Source organism: Leptodactylus fuscus, unplaced genomic scaffold (assembly GCF_031893055.1).
Source record: "Leptodactylus fuscus isolate aLepFus1 unplaced genomic scaffold, aLepFus1.hap2 HAP2_SCAFFOLD_890, whole genome shotgun sequence".
Lineage (NCBI taxonomy): Eukaryota > Metazoa > Chordata > Amphibia > Anura > Leptodactylidae > Leptodactylus > Leptodactylus fuscus.
The window spans coordinates 4,906-27,863 of record NW_027440938.1 but is presented as its reverse complement, the minus strand read 5'-3'; the positions used below and the strand labels follow the sequence as shown (position 1 = coordinate 27,863).

Here is a 22,958-nt window from a genome sequence, read left to right as displayed (position 1 = left end):
AAGAGCGCCCCCCAGAGTTCAGCAGGAGAACATACATATATATATATCCAGTTATAGTAATGGGGACATTCCCTGTCATCTTACCGTGCGATCGCACATGGCGGCTCAGGTTACTGCTGTTACGGAAAACCTTGCTACAGATATTACACTGGAAGATGCGCTTGTGATCGCCCAGCTGGCGCGCAAACTTTCTTCTCATCGTGTGCCGAGACCCCGACAGCAATCGCTTCATGTTAGTGTTACCCTGGTGAAAAGCGAATCTGCAGAGGACGCAGACAATGGCTCAGTGAGCTCAGCCTGAGACGGCTGATAACAGGGAGCAATAGACTGAAGCCGCACTCACTTGGACACCGGTGCTAAGTTGTTGTTGTTGTTGGCGGCCGGCAGTTTTCCCAACATCAGTTCCATGAACTTGTCGTCAGAGTCGTGCGGCAGAGCGACATCGTCCGGAGGGATCTCCGTGATTATTTCAGCCACACGATCGGAGGGGAACACGGGACTGTACAGGATGGGGTGGTGCGCTGGGAAGAGACAGGTTATGGGATTGGGGGTCAATAAGTCACTAGCCATTAGCCATCAGGCCAGGAGCGGCGTAGCAGTGGCGCCCTCACCTGGCGGGCTGTCGTCCTCCACAATCACTAAGGGGATGTCGCGCTTCACAGCTTTGGACTTGCGGCTCCTCTTCGGCTTCTTCTTTAGCTCCGTCCTGCCAGCAGGGGGGTTGCAGACCACAGGCTGATCAGGAGGGGCACTCACTGAGCCCCCCTCTACATATGTGGGGTCACAGGCCCCCGGAGCGGGGAGTCCTTTGGTCTGTTCCAGGTGACTCAATAAATGCTCTGCAAAAGGAAGTGACAGAAGGGGTAAAGGAGGCACCCGAGACTATAGGGGTATTATAGGGCGGCTATATGTATGGGGGGCTGATCTCCTCTAGGACCCCCCCACAGATCCTCAGAGTGAAGGCTTCAGGATTCATTTTAGGTCCAACATCTTATCTTTATAGGGTCAGAGCTCCAAGTCCCTGCACCAACACAAGATAGCATTCTCTATAGCTGAAGAGTGGCGCTCACTGCTCATACATTGTGTAACTGACACAGCAGGCAGTGAGCGCCCTCTAGGGGCAGCAGTGGGTAGATTCTATCAGATTGTATAGGGGCAGCAGTGGGTAGATTCTATAAGATTGTATAGGGGCAGCAGTGGGTACATTCTATAAGATTGTATAGGGGCAGCAGTGGGTAGATTCTATAAGATTGTATAGGGGCAGCAGTGGGTAGATTCTATAAGATTGTATAGGGGCAGCAGTGGGTAGATTCTATCAGATTGTATAGGGGCAGCAGTGGGTAGATTCTATCAGATTGTATAGGGGCAGCAGTGGGTAGATTCTATAAGATTGTATAGGGGCAGCAGTGGGTAGATTCTATAAGATTGTATAGGGGCAGCAGTGGGTACATTCTATAAGATTGTATAGGGGCAGCAGTGGGTAGATTCTATCAGATTGTATAGGGGCAGCAGTGGGTAGATTCTATAAGATTGTATAGGGGCAGCAGTGGGTAGATTCTATAAGATTGTATAGGGGCAGCAGTGGGTACATTCTATAAGATTGTATAGGGGCAGCAGTGGGTAGATTCTATCAGATTGTATAGGGGCAGCAGTGGGTAGATTCTATAAGATTGTATAGGGGCAGCAGTGGGTAGATTCTATAAGATTGTATAGGGGCAGCAGTGGGTAGATTCTATAAGATTGTATAGGGGCAGCAGTGGGTAGATTCTATAAGATTGTATAGGGGCAGCAGTGGGTAGATTCTATAAGATTGTATAGGGGTAGCAGTGGGTAGATTCTATAAGATTGTATAGGGGCAGCAGTGGGTAGATTCTATAAGATTGTATAGGGGCAGCAGTGGGTAGATTCTATAAGATTCTATAGGGGCAGCAGTGGGTAGATTCTATAAGATTCTATAGGGGCAGCAGTGGGTAGATTCTGTAAGATTGTATAGGGGCAGCAGTGGGTAGATTCTATAAGATTGTATAGGGGCAGCAGTGGGTAGATTCTATAAGATTGTATAGGGGCAGCAGTGGGTACATTCTATAAGATTCTATAGGGGCAGCAGTGGGTAGATTCTGTAAGATTGTATAGGGGCAGCAGTGGGTAGATTCTATCAGATTGTATAGGGGCAGCAGTGGGTAGATTCTATAAGATTGTATAGGGGCAGCAGTGGGTAGATTCTATAAGATTGTATAGGGGCAGCAGTGGGTAGATTCTATAAGATTGTATAGGGGCAGCAGTGGGTAGATTCTATAAGATTGTATAGGGGCAGCAGTGGGTAGATTCTATCAGATTGTATAGGGGCAGCAGTGGGTAGATTCTATCAGATTGTATAGGGGCAGCAGTGGGTAGATTCTATCAGATTGTATAGGGGCAGCAGTGGGTAGATTCTATAAGATTGTATAGGGGCAGCAGTGGGTACATTCTATAAGATTGTAAAGGGGCAGCAGTGGGTAGATTCTATAAGATTGTATAGGGCAGCAGTGGGTAGATTCTATAGGGGCAGCAGTGGGTAGATTCTATAAGATTGTATAGGGGCAGCAGTGGGTAGATTCTATGAGATTGTATAGGGGCAGCAGTGGGTAGATTCTATGAGATTGTATAGGGGCAGCAGTGGGTACATTCTATAAGATTGTAAAGGGGCAGCAGTGGGTAGATTCTATCAGATTGTATAGGGGCAGCAGTGGGTAGATTCTATAAGATTGTATAGGGGCAGCAGTGGGTAGATTCTATAAGATTGTATAGGGGCAGCAGTGGGTAGATTCTATAAGATTGTATAGGGGCAGCAGTGGGTAGATTCTATAAGATTGTATAGGGGCAGCAGTGGGTAGATTCTATCAGATTGTATAGGGGCAGCAGTGGGTAGATTCTATCAGATTGTATAGGGGCAGCAGTGGGTAGATTCTATCAGATTGTATAGGGGCAGCAGTGGGTAGATTCTATAAGATTGTATAGGGGCAGCAGTGGGTACATTCTATAAGATTGTAAAGGGGCAGCAGTGGGTAGATTCTATAAGATTGTATAGGGCAGCAGTGGGTAGATTCTATAGGGGCAGCAGTGGGTACATTCTATAAGATTGTATAGGGGCAGCAGTGGGTAGATTCTATAAGATTCTATAGGGGCAGCAGTGGGTAGATTCTATGAGATTGTATAGGGGCAGCAGTGGGTAGATTCTATAAGATTGTATAGGGGCAGCAGTGGGTAGATTTTATAAGATTGTATAAGGACAGCAGTGGGTAGATTCAATCAGATTGTATAGGGGCAGCAGTGGGTACATTCTATAAGATTGTATAGGGGCAGCAGTGGGTAGATTCTATAAGATTGTATAGGGGCAGCAGTGGGTAGATTCTATAAGATTGTATAGGGGCAGCAGTGGGTACATTCTATAAGATTGTATAGGGGCAGCAGTGGGTAGATTCTATGAGATTGTATAGGGGCAGCAGTGGGTACATTCTATAAGATTGTATAGGGGCAGCAGTGGGTAGATTCTATAAGATTGTATAGGGGCAGCAGTGGGTAGATTCTATAAGATTGTATAGGGGCAGCAGTGGGTAGATTCTATGAGATTGTATAGGGGCAGCAGTGGGTAGATTCTATAAGATTGTATAGGGGCAGCAGTGGGTAGATTCTATAAGATTGTATAGGGGCAGCAGTGGGTACATTCTATAAGATTGTATAGGGGCAGCAGTGGGTAGATTCTATAAGATTGTATAGGGGCAGCAGTGGGTAGATTCTATAAGATTGTATAGGGGCAGCAGTGGGTAGATTCTATAAGATTGTATAGGGGCAGCAGTGGGTAGATTCTATAAGATTGTATAGGGGCAGCAGTGGGTAGATTCTATAAGATTGTATAGGGGCAGCAGTGGGTAGATTCTATAAGATTCTATAGGGGCAGCAGTGGGTAGATTCTATAAGATTGTATAGGGGCAGCAGTGGGTAGATTCTATAAGATTGTATAGGGGCAGCAGTGGGTAGATTCTATAAGATTCTATAGGGGCAGCAGTGGGTAAAATCTATAAGATTGTATAGGGGCAGCAGTGGGTAGATTCTATAAGATTGTATAGGGGCAGCAGTGGGTAGATTCTATAAGATTCTATAGGGGCAGCAGTGGGTAAATTCTATAAGATTGTATAGGGGCAGCAGTGGGTAGATTCTATGAGATTGTATAGGGGCAGCAGTGGGTAGATTCTATAAGATTGTATAGGGGCAGCAGTGGGTACATTCTATCAGATTGTATAGGGGCAGCAGTGGGTAGATTCTATAAGATTCTATAGGGGCAGCAGTGGGTAGATTCTAAAAGATTGTATAGGGGCAGCAGTGGGTAGATTCTATAAGATTGTATAGGGACAGCAGTGGGTAGATTCTATAAGATTGTATAGGGGCAGCAGTGGGTAGATTCTATAAGATTGTATAGGGGCAGCAGTGGGTAGATTCTATAAGATTGTATAGGGGCAGCAGTGGGTAGATTCTATAAGATTGTATAGGGGCAGCAGTGGGTAGATTCTATGAGATTGTATAGGGGCAGCAGTGGGTAGATTCTATAAGATTGTATAGGGCAGCAGTGGGTACATTCTATAAGATTGTATAGGGGCAGCAGTGGGTAGATTCTATAAGATTGTATAGGGGCAGCAGTGGGTAGATTCTATAAGATTCTATAGGGGCAGCAGTGGGTAGATTCTATAAGATTGTATAGGGGCAGCAGTGGGTAGATTCTATAAGATTGTATAGGGGCAGCAGTGGGTAGATTCTATAAGATTCTATAGGGGCAGCAGTGGGTAGAATCTATAAGATTCTATAGGGGCAGCAGTGGGTAGAATCTGTAAGATTGTATAGGGGTAGCAGTGGGTAGATTCTATCAGATTGTATAGGGGCAGCAGTGGGTAGATTCTATAAGATTGTATAGGGGCAGCAGTGGGTAGATTCTATAAGATTGTATAGGGGCAGCAGTGGGTAGATTCTATAAGATTGTATAGGGGCAGCAGTGGGTAGATTCTATAAGATTCTATAGGGGCAGCAGTGGGTAGATTCTGTAAGATTGTATAGGGGTAGCAGTGGGTAGATTCTATCAGATTGTATAGGGGCAGCAGTGGGTAGATTCTATAAGATTCTATAGGGGCAGCAGTGGGTAGATTCTATAAGATTGTATAGGGCAGCAGTGGGTAGATTCTATAAGATTCTATAGGGGCAGCAGTGGGTAGATTCTATAAGATTGTATAGGGGCAGCAGTGGGTAGATTCTATGAGATTGTATAGGGGCAGCAGTGGGTAGATTCTATGAGATTGTATAGGGGCAGCAGTGGGTAGATTCTATAAGATTGTATAGGGCAGCAGTGGGTAGATTCTATAAGATTGTATAGGGGCAGCAGTGGGTAGATTCTATAAGATTGTATAGGGGCAGCAGTGGGTAGATTCTATCAGATTGTATAGGGGCAGCAGTGGGTAGATTCTATAAGATTGTATAGGGCAGCAGTGGGTACATTCTATAAGATTGTATAGGGGCAGCAGTGGGTAGATTCTATAGGGGCAGCAGTGGGTAGATTCTACAAGATTGTATAGGGGCAGCAGTGGGTAGATTCTATAAGATTGTATAGGGGCAGCAGTGGGTAGATTCTATAGGGGCAGCAGTGGGTAGATTCTATAAGATTGTATAGGGGTAGCAGTGGGTAGATTCTATAAGATTGTATAGGGGCAGCAGTGGGTAGATTCTATAAGATTCTATAGGGGCAGCAGTGGGTAGATTCTACAAGATTGTATAGGGGCAGCAGTGGGTAGATTCTATAAGATTGTATAGGGGCAGCAGTGGGTAGATTCTATAGGGGCAGCAGTGGGTAGATTCTATAAGATTGTATAGGGGTAGCAGTGGGTACATTCTATAAGATTGTATAGGGGCAGCAGTGGGTAGATTCTATAAGATTGTATAGGGGCAGCAGTGGGTAGATTCTATAAGATTGTATAGGGGCAACAGTGGGTAGATTCTATAAGATTCTATAGGGGCAGCAGTGGGTAGATTCTATAAGATTGTATAGGGGCAGCAGTGGGTAGATTCTATAAGATTGTATAGGGGCAGCAGTGGGTAGATTCTATGAGATTGTATAGGGGCAACAGTGGGTAGATTCTATAAGATTCTATAGGGGCAGCAGTGGGTAGATTCTATAAGATTGTATAGGGGCAGCAGTGGGTAGATTCTATAAGATTGTATAGGGGCAACAGTGGGTAGATTCTATAAGATTCTATAGGGGCAGCAGTGGGTAGATTCTATAAGATTGTATAGGGGCAGCAGTGGGTAGATTCTATAGGGGCAGCAGTGGGTAGATTCTATAACATTGTATAGGGGCAGCAGTGGGTAGATTCTATAGAGGCAGCAGTGGGTAGATTCTATAAGATTGTATAGGGGCAGCAGTGGGTAGAGTCTATAAGATTGTATAGGGGCAGCAGTGGGTAGATTCTATAGGGGCAGCAGTGGGTAGATTCTATAAGATTGTATAGGGGCAGCAGTGGGTAGATTCTATAGGGGCAGCAGTGGGTAGATTCTATAAGATTGTATAGGGGCAGCAGTGGGTAGATTCTATAGAGGCAGCAGTGGGTAGATTCTATAAGATTGTATAGGGGCAGCAGTGGGTAGATTGTATAGGGGCAGCAGTGGGTAGATTCTATAAGATTGTATAGGGGCAGCAGTGGGTAGATTCTATCAGATTGTATAGGGACAGCAGTGGGTAGATTATATAAGATTCTATAGGGGCAGCAGTGGGTAGATTCTATAAGATTGTATAGGGGCAGCAGTGGGTAGATTCTATAGGGGCAGCAGTGGGTAGATTCTATAAGATTGTATAGGGGCATCAGTGGGTAGATTCTATAAGATTGTATAGGGGCAGCAGTGGGTAGATTCTATAGGGGCAGCAGTGGGTAGATTCTACAAGATTGTATAGGGGCAGCAGTGGGTAGATTCTATAAGATTGTATAGGGGCAGCAGTGGGTAGATTCTATAGGGGCAGCAGTGGGTAGATTCTATAAGATTGTATAGGGGTAGCAGTGGGTAGATTCTATAAGATTGTATAGGGGCAGCAGTGGGTAGATTCTATAAGATTGTATAGGGACAGCAGTGGGTAGATTCTATAAGATTGTATAGGGACAGCAGTGGGTAGATTCTACAAGATTGTATAGGGGCAGCAGTGGGTAGATTCTATAAGATTGTATAGGGGCAGCAGTGGGTAGATTCTATAGGGGCAGCAGTGGGTAGATTCTATAAGATTGTATAGGGGTAGCAGTGGGTACATTCTATAAGATTGTATAGGGGCAGCAGTGGGTAGATTCTATAAGATCGTATAGGGGCAGCAGTGGGTAGATTCTATAAGATTGTATAGGGGCAGCAGTGGGTAGATTCTATAAGATTCTATAGGGGCAGCAGTGGGTAGATTCTATAAGATTCTATAGGGGCAGCAGTGGGTAGATTCTATAAGATTGTATAGGGGCAGCAGTGGGTAGATTCTATAGGGGCAGCAGTGGGTAGATTCTATAACATTGTATAGGGGCAGCAGTGGGTAGATTCTATAGAGGCAGCAGTGGGTAGATTCTATAAGATTGTATAGGGGCAGCAGTGGGTAGATTCTATAAGATTGTATAGGGGCAGCAGTGGGTAGATTCTATAGGGGCAGCAGTGGGTAGATTCTATAAGATTGTATAGGGGCAGCAGTGGGTAGATTCTATAGGGGCAGCAGTGGGTAGATTCTATAACATTGTATAGGGGCAGCAGTGGGTAGATTCTATAGAGGCAGCAGTGGGTAGATTCTATAAGATTGTATAGGGGCAGCAGTGGGTAGATTCTATAAGATTGTATAGGGGCAGCAGTGGGTAGATTGTATAGGGGCAGCAGTGGGTAGATTCTATAAGATTGTATAGGGGCAGCAGTGGGTAGATTCTATCAGATTGTATAGGGACAGCAGTGGGTAGATTATATAAGATTCTATAGGGGCAGCAGTGGGTAGATTCTATAAGATTGTATAGGGGCAGCAGTGGGTAGATTCTATAGGGGCAGCAGTGGGTAGATTCTATAAGATTGTATAGGGGCAGCAGTGGGTAGATTCTATAGGGGCAGCAGTGGGTAGATTCTATAAGATTGTATAGGGGCAGCAGTGGGTAGATTCTATAAGATTCTATAGGGGCAGCAGTGGGTAGATTCTATAAGATTGTATAGGGGCAGCAGTGGGTAGATTCTATAGGGGCAGCAGTGGGTAGATTCTATAAGATTCTATAGGGGCAGCAGTGGGTACATTCCCATGAAGTGTATTAGGAAGCCAGAGCTCAGCCCGCTGTAAAGCTGCATTAAGGAGTTCCAGGCTATCCTTCGGGATCGGTGACCCCCCCAGATCAGCTGTTTGTTGAGACCTCAGAGATCAGACTAGCACTGCAGACTCTTCCCGGAATACTAAGCACAGCGCCATACATTGCATAGTGGCTGTGCTTGGTATTGCAGCTCTGCCCCATTCACTTAATGCCATGTGACTAATGAATGTGACAACACGGCCTGTGAAGCAGAAGAGCCCGGACCTCCGCTGATCTTCCACTAGTAGCCCAACCAAAGCACCGGGCATCAGGGTCTTCGGATTCTGTACTTGGTGGTTCTGATCCCAGGTCACATGACCGGCTCCTGCACCCGTCGCTCTTCTTCCTCTGCTATGGGGGATTCGGTCACTGTAGTAACGACAGCCCCTATAGCACAGGAGGCTAGTGGTGAGGCCTGGGGGAGGGGTGCTGGTCATGTGACCTCAGGCCACAACCAGCCCAGGACCCCCAGGTACAGCATCAAATAGAAACCCGGAAGTGGTAAGTGAAATAAACTCCCCGGACCACCCCTTTAATAAGCCCGGCCCACCCCTTTAATCAGTACAGAGTATTGGATCTGTAGATGACGTGTGATACCTGTCAGCAGGCCGGGCTCCAGGAAGGTTGTGCCGCACACCTTACACGCCCACTCACAGGTCTCCACGTGGATGATGTCACTGCTCTCCTGACAACTTACTGGGATAGAGAAGAATAAAAGCATCAGGGTCAGTGCGAGAGCAGGACGGGATCAGCGGCCCCGCACAGGCACCGCTTATCTCTACCTGCACAAGACCTCCCACATTGGGACTGATTGACATACATTATAGATTCAAGAGCTTCTGCAGCAGCTGCAGACCTTGCTGACAGTTTAGAGGGTCGGTTACCTGACGTGAACGCTGCCGGGGGACGGATGATTTTCATCTTCTTGGAGGTCATGGAGGCCAGCTGGTTGGATTTCGAGGAGGTTGGGCCGACTTCCTTCTCAGGTTCAGAGGCCAAAAATCCGACCTCTGCGGAGGAATAAAGGAAGAGCAGGCAAAGCTGAAGGAACGTCACCAGATGTAGCAGAGCCAAGCAGGTCCTCAGGATAGGTCATCAATTGAAGATGAGCGGGTGTCTGACTGCAGGGACCCACGACGATCAGCTGTTTGGATCAGGAGCAGCACTCTGATCGGTCACAGGGCCTGTCTGCAGCTCAGTCTCATTCAAGTGAGCCCCAAATCCAAGCAGAGCGGCTATACAAGAAGCGTCAGAGCTGCAGCACTCACATGGATACTGCAGCCTCCTCAAAGAGCTGATCAGCAGGGTCCAGGGTGTCGGATCTCCACTTATCTTCAATTGATGACTTAGCAATTATTAATCCTGTAAACCCCCTTTAAGACGGTTCAGATGGGCACGGCTCGCCCTGGACCCCACACAGAGCCCTCCGGATTCCTTTACCATTGTGAGAGGGCAGAGGAGGCTTCAGCAAAGGCTTCTCCATCTTCCTTGCGTAGAAGGCTGCGTACCAGACGCGGAGCTCCGAGCCAGCCGCGATATCCCGCGAGGTAGTGAAGTAGATGTCGTCACCATGCTGGAAGGCCGTCAGGTTCTGATGGGTGAAATCCGTAGCCGGTCTCACCAGCATCATCCAGTTACAGTCATCCTCACTGGAGGTGTCAAACAATACGATCAGCCCGTCCTTCTGGAACACCTACAACGAGACAAGACACTACCTGACGCCTGGAGACTGCACCCCCTCTACCAGCCTGCCGCTTTAGGAAATATTCAGACCCCAAAAAGTCCATCTGCAGCAATACAGTAACTAGACAGAAGGTAGGAGGGGGATGCAGCTGCAGCTTCTCTCAGGTAACATACAGTAACTAGACAGAAGGTAGGAGGGGGATGCAGCTGCAGCTTCTCTCAGGTAACATACAGTAACTAGACAGCAGGTAGGAGGAGGATGCAGCTGCAGCTTCTCTCAGGTAACATACAGTAACTAGACAGCAGGTAGGAGGGGGATGCAGCTGCAGCTTCTCTCAGGTAACATACAGTAACTAGACAGCAGGTAGGAGGGGGATGCAGCTGCAGCTTCTCTCAGGTAACATACAGTAACTAGACAGCAGGTAGGAGGGGGATGCAGCTGCAGCTTCTCTCAGGTAACATACAGTAACTAGACAGCAGGTAGGAGGAGGATGCAGCTGCAGCTTCTCTCAGGTAACATACAGTAACTAGACAGCAGGTAGGAGGGGGATGCAGCTGCAGCTTCTCTCAGGTAACATACAGTAACTAGACAGCAGGTAGGAGGGGGATGCAGCTGCAGCTTCTCTCAGGTAACATACAGTAACTAGACAGCAGGTAGGAGGGGGATGCAGCTGCAGCTTCTCTCAGGTAAAATACAGTAACTAGACAGCAGGTAGGAGGGGGATGCAGCTGCAGCTTCTCTCAGGTAACATACAGTAACTAGACAGCAGGTAGGAGGGGGATGCAGCTGCAGCTTCTCTCAGGTAACATACAGTAACTAGACAGCAGGTAGGAGGAGGATGCAGCTGCAGCTTCTCTCAGGTAACATACAGTAACTAGACAGCAGGTAGGAGGGGGATGCAGCTGCAGCTTCTCTCAGGTAACATACAGTAACTAGACAGCAGGTAGGAGGGGGATGCAGCTGCAGCTTCTCTCAGGTAACATACAGTAACTAGACAGCAGGTAGGAGGGGGATGCAGCTGCAGCTTCTCTCAGGTAACATACAGTAACTAGACAGCAGGTAGGAGGGGGATGCAGCTGCAGCTTCTCTCAGGTAACATACAGTAACTAGACAGCAGGTAGGAGGGGGATGCAGCTGCAGCTTCTCTCAGGTAACATACAGTAACTAGACAGCAGGTAGGAGGGGGATGCAGCTGCAGCTTCTCTCAGGTAACATACAGTAACTAGACAGCAGGTAGGAGGGGGATGCAGCTGCAGCTTCTCTCAGGTAACATACAGTAACTAGACAGCAGGTAGGAGGGGGATGCAGCTGCAGCTTCTCTCAGGTAACATACAGTAACTAGACAGCAGGTAGGAGGGGGATGCAGCTGCAGCTTCTCTCAGGTAACATACAGTAACTAGACAGCAGGTAGGAGGGGGATGCAGCTGCAGCTTCTCTCAGGTAACATACAGTAACTAGACAGCAGGTAGGAGGGGGATGCAGCTGCAGCTTCTCTCAGGTAACATACAGTAACTAGACAGCAGGTAGGAGGGGGATGCAGCTGCAGCTTCTCTCAGGTAACATACAGTAACTAGACAGCAGGTAGGAGGAGGATGCAGCTGCAGCTTCTCTCAGGTAACATACAGTAACTAGACAGCAGGTAGGAGGGGGATGCAGCTGCAGCTTCTCTCAGGTAACATACAGTAACTAGACAGCAGGTAGGAGGAGGATGCAGCTGCAGCTTCTCTCAGGTAACATACAGTAACTAGACAGCAGGTAGGAGGGGGATGCAGCTGCAGCTTCTCTCAGGTAACATACAGTAACTAGACAGCAGGTAGGAGGGGGATGCAGCTGCAGCTTCTCTCAGGTAACATACAGTAACTAGACAGCAGGTAGGAGGGGGATGCAGCTGCAGCTTCTCTCAGGTAACATACAGTAACTAGACAGCAGGTAGGAGGGGGATGCAGCTGCAGCTTCTCTCTGAGACAACATACAGTAACTAGAAAGCGAGAAAGGGTAGGAGGGGGATGCAGCTGCAGCTTCTCTCAGGTAACATACAGTAACTAGACAGCAGGTAGGAGGGGGATGCAGCTGCAGCTTCTCTCAGGTAACATACAGTAACTAGACAGCAGGTAGGAGGAGGATGCAGCTGCAGCTTCTCTCAGGTAACATACAGTAACTAGACAGCAGGTAGGAGGGGGATGCAGCTGCAGCTTCTCTCAGGTAATATACAGTAACTAGACAGCAGGTAGGAGGGGGATGCAGCTGCAGCTTCTCTCAGGTAATATACAGTAACTAGACAGCAGGTAGGAGGGGGATGCAGCTGCAGCTTCTCTCAGGTAACATACAGTAACTAGACAGCAGGTAGGAGGGGGATGCAGCTGCAGCTTCTCTCAGGTAACATACAGTAACTAGACAGCAGGTAGGAGGAGGATGCAGCTGCAGCTTCTCTCAGGTAACATACAGTAACTAGACAGCAGGTAGGAGGGGGATGCAGCTGCAGCTTCTCTCAGGTAACATACAGTAACTAGACAGCAGGTAGGAGGGGGATGCAGCTGCAGCTTCTCTCAGGTAACATACAGTAACTAGACAGCAGGTAGGAGGGGGATGCAGCTGCAGCTTCTCTCAGGTAACATACAGTAACTAGACAGCAGGTAGGAGGGGGATGCAGCTGCAGCTTCTCTCAGGTAACATACAGTAACTAGACAGCAGGTAGGAGGGGGATGCAGCTGCAGCTTCTCTCAGGTAACATACAGTAACTAGACAGCAGGTAGGAGGGGGATGCAGCTGCAGCTTCTCTCAGGTAACATACAGTAACTAGACAGCAGGTAGGAGGGGGATGCAGCTGCAGCTTCTCTCAGGTAACATACAGTAACTAGACAGCAGGTAGGAGGGGGATGCAGCTGCAGCTTCTCTCAGGTAACATACAGTAACTAGACAGCAGGTAGGAGGGGGATGCAGCTGCAGCTTCTCTCAGGTAACATACAGTAACTAGACAGCAGGTAGGAGGGGGATGCAGCTGCAGCTTCTCTCAGGTAACATACAGTAACTAGACAGCAGGTAGGAGGGGGATGCAGCTGCAGCTTCTCTCAGGTAACATACAGTAACTAGACAGCAGGTAGGAGGGGGATGCAGCTGCAGCTTCTCTCAGGTAACATACAGTAACTAGACAGCAGGTAGGAGGAGGATGCAGCTGCAGCTTCTCTCAGGTAACATACAGTAACTAGACAGCAGGTAGGAGGGGGATGCAGCTGCAGCTTCTCTCAGGTAACATACAGTAACTAGACAGCAGGTAGGAGGGGGATGCAGCTGCAGCTTCTCTCAGGTAACATACAGTAACTAGACAGCAGGTAGGAGGGGGATGCAGCTGCAGCTTCTCTCAGGTAACATACAGTAACTAGACAGCAGGTAGGAGGGGGATGCAGCTGCAGCTTCTCTCAGGTAACATACAGTAACTAGACAGCAGGTAGGAGGGGGATGCAGCTGCAGCTTCTCTCAGGTAACATACAGTAACTAGACAGCAGGTAGGAGGGGGATGCAGCTGCAGCTTCTCTCAGGTAACATACAGTAACTAGACAGCAGGTAGGAGGGGGATGCAGCTGCAGCTTCTCTCAGGTAACATACAGTAACTAGACAGCAGGTAGGAGGGGGATGCAGCTGCAGCTTCTCTCAGGTAACATACAGTAACTAGACAGCAGGTAGGAGGGGGATGCAGCTGCAGCTTCTCTCAGGTAACATACAGTAACTAGACAGCAGGTAGGAGGGGGATGCAGCTGCAGCTTCTCTCAGGTAACATACAGTAACTAGACAGCAGGTAGGAGGGGGATGCAGCTGCAGCTTCTCTCAGGTAACATACAGTAACTAGACAGCAGGTAGGAGGGGGATGCAGCTGCAGCTTCTCTCAGGTAACATACAGTAACTAGACAGCAGGTAGGAGGGGGATGCAGCTGCAGCTTCTCTCAGGTAACATACAGTAACTAGACAGCAGGTAGGAGGAGGATGCAGCTGCAGCTTCTCTCAGGTAACATACAGTAACTAGACAGCAGGTAGGAGGGGGATGCAGCTGCAGCTTCTCTCAGGTAACATACAGTAACTAGACAGCAGGTAGGAGGGGGATGCAGCTGCAGCTTCTCTCAGGTAACATACAGTAACTAGACAGCAGGTAGGAGGGGGATGCAGCTGCAGCTTCTCTCTGAGACAACATACAGTAACTAGAAAGCGAGAAAGGGTAGGAGGGGGATGCAGCTGCAGCTTCTCTCAGGTAACATACAGTAACTAGACAGCAGGTAGGAGGGGGATGCAGCTGCAGCTTCTCTCAGGTAACATACAGTAACTAGACAGCAGGTAGGAGGAGGATGCAGCTGCAGCTTCTCTCAGGTAACATACAGTAACTAGACAGCAGGTAGGAGGGGGATGCAGCTGCAGCTTCTCTCAGGTAACATACAGTAACTAGACAGCAGGTAGGAGGGGGATGCAGCTGCAGCTTCTCTCAGGTAATATACAGTAACTAGACAGCAGGTAGGAGGGGGATGCAGCTGCAGCTTCTCTCAGGTAACATACAGTAACTAGACAGCAGGTAGGAGGGGGATGCAGCTGCAGCTTCTCTCAGGTAACATACAGTAACTAGACAGCAGGTAGGAGGGGGATGCAGCTGCAGCTTCTCTCAGGTAACATACAGTAACTAGACAGCAGGTAGGAGGGGGATGCAGCTGCAGCTTCTCTCAGGTAATATACAGTAACTAGACAGCAGGTAGGAGGGGGATGCAGCTGCAGCTTCTCTCAGGTAACATACAGTAACTAGACAGCAGGTAGGAGGGGGATGCAGCTGCAGCTTCTCTCAGACAACATACAGTAACTAGACAGCAGGTAGGAGGGGGATGCAGCTGCAGCTTCTCTCTGAGACAACATACAGTAACTACACAGCGAGAAGGGGTAGGAGGGGGATGCAGCTGCAACTTCTCTCAGACAACATACAGTAACTAGACAGCGAGAAGGGGTAGGAGGGGGATGCAGCTGCAGCTTCTCTCTGAGACAACATACAGTAACTAGACAGCGAGAAGGGGTAGGAGGGGGATGCGGCTTCAGCTTCTCTCAGACAACATACAGTAACTAGACAGCAGGTAGGAGGGGGATGCAGCTGCAGCTTCTCTCAGGTAACATACAGTAACTACACAGCGAGAAGGGGTAGGAGGGGGATGCAGCTGCAGCTTCTCTCAGGTAACATACAGTAACTACACAGCGAGAAGGGGTAGGAGGGGGATGCAGCTGCAGCTTCTCTCAGGTAACATACAGTAACTAGACAGCAGGTAGGAGGGGGATGCAGCTGCAGCTTCTCTCAGACAACATACAGTAACTAGACAGCAGGTAGGAGGGGGATGCAGCTGCAGCTTCTCTCTGAGACAACATACAGTAACTAGACAGCGAGAAGGGGTAGGAGGGGGATGCAGCTGCAGCTTCTCTCAGGTAACATACAGTAACTAGACAGCGAGAAGGGGTAGGAGGGGGATGCAGCTGCAGCTTCTCTCAGGTAACATACAGTAACTACACAGCGAGAAGGGGTAGGAGGGGGATGCAGCTGCAGCTTCTCTCAGACAACATACAGTAACTAGACAGCGAGAAGGGGTAGGAGGGGGATGCAGCTGCAACTTCTCTCAGACAACATACAGTAACTACACAGCGAGAAGGGGTAGGAGGGGGATGCAGCTGCAGCTTCTCTCAGACAACATACAGTAACTAGACAGCGAGAAGGGGTAGGAGGGGGATGCAGCTGCAGCTTCTCTCAGACAACATACAGTAACTACACAGCGAGAAGGGGTAGGAGGGGGATTCAGCTGCAGCTTCTCTCTCAGACAACATACAGTAACTAGACAGCGAGAAGGGGTAGGAGGGGGATGCAGCTGCAGCTTCTCTCAGACAACATACAGTAACTACACAGCGAGAAGGGGTAGGAGGGGGATGCAGCTGCAGCTTCTCTCAGACAACATACAGTAACTAGACAGCGAGAAGGGGTAGGAGGGGGATTCAGCTGCAGCTTCTCTCTCAGACAACATACAGTAACTACACAGCGAGAAGGGGTAGGAGGGGGATGCAGCTGCAGCTTCTCTCAGACAACATACAGTAACTACACAGCGAGAAGGGGTAGGAGGGGGATGCAGCTGCAGCTTCTCTCAGACAACATACAGTAACTAGACAGCGAGAAGGGGTAGGAGGGGGATGCAGCTGCAGCTTCTCTCAGACAACATACAGTAACTAGACAGCAGGTAGGAGGGGATGCAGCTGCAGCTTCTCTCTGAGACAACATACAGTAACTAGACAGCAGGTAGGAGGGGGATGCAGCTGCAGCTTCTCTCAGGTAACATACAGTAACTAGACAGCGAGAAGGGGTAGGAGGGGGATGCAGCTGCAGCTTCTCTCAGACAACATACAGTAACTAGACAGCGAGAAGGGGTAGGAGGGGGATGCAGCTGCAGCTTCTCTCAGACAACATACAGTAACTACACAGCGAGAAGGGGTAGGAGGGGGATGCAGCTGCAGCTTCTCTCAGACAACATACAGTAACTAGACAGCGAGAAGGGGTAGGAGGGGGATTCAGCTGCAGCTTCTCTCTCAGACAACATACAGTAACTACACAGCGAGAAGGGGTAGGAGGGGGATGCAGCTGCAGCTTCTCTCAGACAACATACAGTAACTACACAGCGAGAAGGGGTAGGAGGGGGATGCAGCTGCAGCTTCTCTCAGACAACATACAGTAACTAGACAGCGAGAAGGGGTAGGAGGGGGATGCAGCTGCAGCTTCTCTCAGACAACATACAGTAACTAGACAGCAGGTAGGAGGGGATGCAGCTGCAGCTTCTCTCTGAGACAACATACAGTAACTAGACAGCAGGTAGGAGGGGGATGCAGCTGCAGCTTCTCTCAGGTAACATACAGTAACTAGACAGCGAGAAGGGGTAGGAGGGGGATGCAGCTGCAGCTTCTCTCAGACAACATACAGTAACTACACAGCGAGAAGGGGTAGGAGGGGGATGCAGCTGCAACTTCTCTCAGACAACATACAGTAACTAGACAGCGAGAAGGGGTAGGAGGGGGATGCAGCTGCAGCTTCTCTCAGACAACACACAGTAACTAGACAGCGAGAAGGGGTAGGAGGGGGATGCAGCTGCAGCTTCTCTCAGACAACATACAGTAACTACACAGCGAGAAGGGGTAGGAGGGGGATGCAGCTGCAACTTCTCTCAGACAACATACAGTAACTAGACAGCGAGAAGGGGTAGGAGGGGGATGCAGCTGCAGCTTCTCTCAGACAACATACAGTAACTACACAGCGAGAAGGGGTAGGAGGGGGATGCAGCTGCAGCTTCTCTCAGACAACATACAGTAACTAGACAGCGAGAAGGGGTAGGAGGGGGATGCAGCTTCTCTCAGGCAACATACAGTAACTACACAGCGAGAAGGGGTAGGAGGGGGATGCAGCTGCAGCTTCTCTCTGAGACAACATACAGTAACTAGACAGCGAGAAGGGGTAGGAGGGGGATGCAGCTGCAGCTTCTCTCAGACAACATACAGTAACTAGACAGCGAGAAGGGGTAGGAGGGGGATGCAGCTGCAGCTTCTCTCTCAGACAACATACAGTAACTAGACAGCGAGAAGGGGTAGGAGGGGGATGCAGCTGCAGCTTCTCTCAGACAACATACAGTAACTACACAGCGAGAAGGGGTAGGAGGGGGATGCAGCTGCAACTTCTCTCAGACAACATACAGTAACTAGACAGCGAGAAGGGGTAGGAGGGGGATGCAGCTGCAGCTTCTCTCTGAGACAACATACAGTAACTAGACAGCAGGTAGGAGGGGGATGCAGCTGCAGCTTCTCTCAGGTAACATACAGTAACTAGACAGAAGGTAGGAGGGGGATGCAGCTGCAGCTTCTCTCAGGTAACATACAGTAACTAGACAGCAGGTAGGAGGGGGATGCAGCTGCAGCTTCTCTCAGGTAATATACAGTAACTAGACAGCAGGTAGGAGGGGGATGCAGCTGCAGCTTCTCTCAGGTAATATACAGTAACTAGACAGCAGGTAGGAGGGGGATGCAGCTGCAGCTTCTCTCAGGTAACATACAGTAACTAGACAGCAGGTAGGAGGGGGATGCAGCTGCAGCTTCTCTCAGGTAACATACAGTAACTAGACAGCAGGTAGGAGGGGGATGCAGCTGCAGCTTCTCTCAGGTAACATACAGTAACTAGACAGCAGGTAGGAGGGGGATGCAGCTGCAGCTTCTCTCTGAGACAACATACAGTAACTAGACAGCGAGAAGGGGTAGGAGGGGGATGCAGCTGCAGCTTCTCTCAGACAACATACAGTAACTAGACAGCGAGAAGGGGTAGGAGGGGGATGCAGCTGCAGCTTCTCGCAGACAACATACAGTAACTAGACAGCAGGTAGGAGGGGGATGCAGCTGCAGCTTCTCTCAGGTAACATAAAGTAACTACACAGCGAGAAGGGGTAGGAGGGGGATGCAGCTGCAGCTTCTCTCAGGTAACATACAGTAACTACACAGCGAGAAGGGGTAGGAGGGGGATGCAGCTGCAGCTTCTCTCAGGTAACATACAGTAACTAGACAGCAGGTAGGAGGGGGATGCAGCTGCAGCTTCTCTCAGACAACATACAGTAACTAGACAGCAGGTAGGAGGGGGATGCAGCTGCAGCTTCTCTCTGAGACAACATACAGTAACTAGACAGCGAGAAGGGGTAGGAGGGGGATGCAGCTGCAGCTTCTCTCAGACAACATACAGTAACTAGACAGCGAGAAGGGGTAGGAGGGGGATGCAGCTGCAGCTTCTCGCAGGTAACATACAGTAACTAGACAGCGAGAAGGGGTAGGAGGGGGATGCAGCTGCAGCTTCTCTCAGGTAACATACAGTAACTACACAGCGAGAAGGGGTAGGAGGGGGATGCAGCTGCAGCTTCTCTCAGGTAACATACAGTAACTACACAGCGAGAAGGGGTAGGAGGGGGATGCAGCTGCAGCTTCTCTCAGACAACATACAGTAACTAGACAGCGAGAAGGGGTAGGAGGGGGATGCAGCTGCAGCTTCTCTCAGACAACATACAGTAACTACACAGCGAGAAGGGGTAGGAGGGGGATGCAGCTGCAGCTTCTCTCTCAGACAACATACAGTAACTAGACAGCGAGAAGGGGTAGGAGGGGGATGCAGCTGCAGCTTCTCTCAGACAACATACAGTAACTACACAGCGAGAAGGGGTAGGAGGGGGATGCAGCTGCAACTTCTCTCAGACAACATACAGTAACTACACAGCGAGAAGGGGTAGGAGGGGGATGCAGCTGCAGCTTCTCTCAGACAACATACAGTAACTACACAGCGAGAAGGGGTAGGAGGGGGATGCAGCTGCAGCTTCTCTCAGACAACATACAGTAACTAGACAGCGAGAAGGGGTAGGAGGGGGATGCAGCTGCAGCTTCTCTCAGACAACATACAGTAACTACACAGCGAGAAGGGGTAGGAGGGGGATGCAGCTGCAGCTTCTCTCAGACAACATACAGTAACTAGACAGCGAGAAGGGGTAGGAGGGGGATGCAGCTGCAGCTTCTCTCTGAGACAACATACAGTAACTAGACAGCGAGAAGGGGTAGGAGGGGGATGAAGCTACAGCTTCTCTCAGACAACATACAGTAACTACACAGTGAGAAGGGGTAGGAGGGGGATGCAGCTGCAGCTTCTCTCAGACAACATACAGTAACTAGACAGTGAGAAGGGGTAGGAGGGGGATGCAGCTGCAGCTTCTCTCAGACAACATACAGTAACTAGACAGCAGGTAGGAGGGGGATGCAGCTGCAGCTTCTCTCTGAGACAACATACAGTAACTAGACAGCGAGAAGGGGTAGGAGGGGGATGCAGCTGCAGCTTCTCTCAGACAACATACAGTAACTAGACAGCAGGTAGGAGGGGGATGCAGCTGCAGCTTCTCTCAGGTAACATACAGTAACTAGACAGCGAGAAGGGGTAGGAGGGGGATGCAGCTGCAGCTTCTCTCTGAGACAACATACAGTAACTACACAGCGAGAAGGGGTAGGAGGGGGATGCAGCTGCAGCTTCTCTCAGGCAACATACAGTAACTACACAGCGAGAAGGGGTAGGAGGGGGATGCAGCTGCAGCTTCTCTCAGACAACATACAGTAACTAGACAGCGAGAAGGGGTAGGAGGGAGATGCAGCTGCAGCTTCTCTCAGGCAACATACAGTAACTAGACAGCGAGAAGGGGTAGGAGGGGGATGCAGCTGCAGCTTCTCTCTGAGACAACATACAGTAACTACACAGCGAGAAGGGGTAGGAGGGGGATGCAGCTGCAACTTCTCTCAGACAACATACAGTAACTAGACAGCGAGAAGGGGTAGGAGGGGGATGCAGCTGCAGCTTCTCTCAGACAACATACAGTAACTAGACAGCGAGAAGGGGTAGGAGGGGGATGCAGCTGCAACTTCTCTCAGACAACATACAGTAACTAGACAGCGAGAAGGGGTAGGAGGGGGATGCAGCTGCAGCTTCTCTCAGACAACATACAGTAACTAGACAGCAAGAAGGGGTAGGAGGGGGATGCAGCTGCAGCTTCTCTCAGACAACATACAGTAACTAGACAGCGAGAAGGGGTAGGAGGGGGATGCAGCTGCAGCTTCTCTCTGAGACAACATACAGTAACTAGACAGCGAGAAGGGGTAGGAGGGGGATGCAGCTGCAGCTTCTCTCAGACAACATACAGTAACTAGACAGCGAGAAGGGGTAGGAGGGGGATGCAGCTGCAGCTTCTCTCAGACAACATACAGTAACTAGACAGCGAGAAGGGGTAGGAGGGGGATGCAGCTGCAGCTTCTCTCTGAGACAACATACAGTAACTAGACAGCGAGAAGGGGTAGGAGGGGGATGCAGCTGCAGCTTCTCTCTGAGACAACATACAGTAACTAGACAGCGAGAAGGGGTAGGAGGGGGATGCAGCTGCAGCTTCTCTCTGAGACAACATACAGTAACTAGACAGCGACAAGGGGTAGGAGGTGGATGCAGCTGCAGCTTCTCTCAGACAACATACAGTAACTAGACAGCGAGAAGGGGTAGGAGGGGGATGCAGCTGCAGCTTCTCTCTGAGACAACATACAGTAACTAGACAGCGAGAAGGGGTAGGAGGTGGATGCAGCTGCAGCTTCTCTCAGGCAACATACAGTAACTACACAGCGAGAAGGGGTAGGAGGGGGATGCAGCTGCAGCTTCTCTCAGGCAACATACAGTAACTACACAGCGAGAAGGGGTAGGAGGGGGATGCAGCTGCAGCTTCTCTCAGACAACATACAGTAACTAGACAGCGAGAAGGGGTAGGAGGGAGATGCAGCTGCAGCTTCTCTCAGGCAACATACAGTAACTAGACAGCGAGAAGGGGTAGGAGGGGGATGCAGCTGCAGCTTCTCTCTGAGACAACATACAGTAACTAGACAGCGAGAAGGGGTAGGAGGGGGATGCAGCTGCAGCTTCTCTCAGACAACATACAGTAACTAGACAGCGAGAAGGGGTAGGAGGGGGATGCAGCTGCAACTTCTCTCAGACAACATACAGTAACTAGACAGCGAGAAGGGGTAGGAGGGGGATGCAGCTGCAGCTTCTCTCTGAGACAACATACAGTAACTAGACAGCGAGAAGGGGTAGGAGGGGGATGCAGCTGCAGCTTCTCTCAGACAACATACAGTAACTAGACAGCGAGAAGGGGTAGGAGGGGGATGCAGCTGCAGCTTCTCTCAGACAACATACAATAACTACACAGTGAGAAGGGGTACCTTGAGTGGAAAGACGGGATCTTTGTCGAGTTTGTCGGCTCTCTTACATTCAAAGGGGCCAAACTGAGTGCGCTTGACAAGTGGAGTGACTGCAAACACCCCCTCTATGCCATCTCCTAGGTGTTTGATCTCCAGATTGGTGGGAAGCGACGACCTGAAGATAAAGGAGCCGTAAGAAAGGTCACAATTGTTGCAGTGGGGTAAAAGGGGCAAGTTCACACTAGAATTTTTTACATTGCCAAAAATCTGCCTCCCACTCAGCGATACCAGGTGCTAGATGGGGGGAAAGAATCGTCCTCGCCCTGCCTGATCCTCAGGTGAATCTACCATCAAAGTGAGTGGGGAGATCTCTGTGGGTGACTCTGTAGGGCAGTGGGGCATCTTTGGTGCAGTCTGTAGGGGGCGATAGAACATCTGCACAGACTGTACTCTTCTGTATAATGTAACATCAGGTACTTGCAGCAAATCACCATTGTATGTGTGAACACACTCGTACGGTCCCGCTCACCTCGCTCTGCTCAGTACAAAGGAGTCCTGGACAGTCACCACAGGACCCAGCTCCGGACACTCGGAGTCATGATACTGGCCACAGTCCTCACACCCTGCAAACAAGGAGCAAGCACCATTAATGGGATTTCTGTCTGGAGCAGTGCCACCCCTGTCCACAGGTCGTGTGTGGGATTGCAACTCATCTGCCTGCACTTCAATAGGCCAAAGCTGCAATACCAGACACAGCCTGGGGACCGGTGCGGTGCTATTACGGGTGTAAGCTGCCATGCGGGTGTATGCGAGGAAGTAAAAGAGTAGATGGTGGCACTTACATATAAAGACCGACTCCTCCATCCCTTCTTGTGCCATTGTGCACACCTGGAGAAAGACGACAACATGTTAGTGAGCAAACGGCACAGAGAACAATATGGAGGCAAGAAGTCACAGTCTGACCGTAACCACTGTCGGACATATTAGCGGTATATACAGATAGACAGGCCGTATACAAGTAATGAGGGGAATATACTAGAAAACCTGACGTAGCGGAGCCTCCTATACAGGACACGTAATATACATGAGGTGAAATCTTACTGCTAGGCCGAGATATAATCACC

The 22,958-nt window shown here is 49.6% G+C and overlaps 1 protein-coding gene across 1 annotated transcript in view; it reads right to left on the bottom strand.

Moving 5' to 3' along the window:
* Positions 1-22,719, bottom strand: part of PRDM15 (PR/SET domain 15) — a gene marked incomplete at its 3' end in the record, with an annotated part of 39,065 nt that extends 16,346 nt beyond the window's left edge. The window contains exons 1-9 of the mRNA XM_075262085.1: positions 22,677-22,719; positions 22,364-22,457; positions 21,856-22,009; positions 9,801-10,053; positions 9,245-9,370; positions 8,958-9,056; positions 612-839; positions 344-521; positions 85-260 (exon numbers count right to left, since the gene is read on the bottom strand). Coding sequence (XP_075118186.1) covers positions 85-260; positions 344-521; positions 612-839; positions 8,958-9,056; positions 9,245-9,370; positions 9,801-10,053; positions 21,856-22,009; positions 22,364-22,457; positions 22,677-22,713 — 1,345 coding nt within the window. The remainder of the gene's footprint in view (positions 1-84; positions 261-343; positions 522-611; positions 840-8,957; positions 9,057-9,244; positions 9,371-9,800; positions 10,054-21,855; positions 22,010-22,363; positions 22,458-22,676) is intronic.
* Between the last annotated feature and the right edge of the window lie 239 nt (positions 22,720-22,958).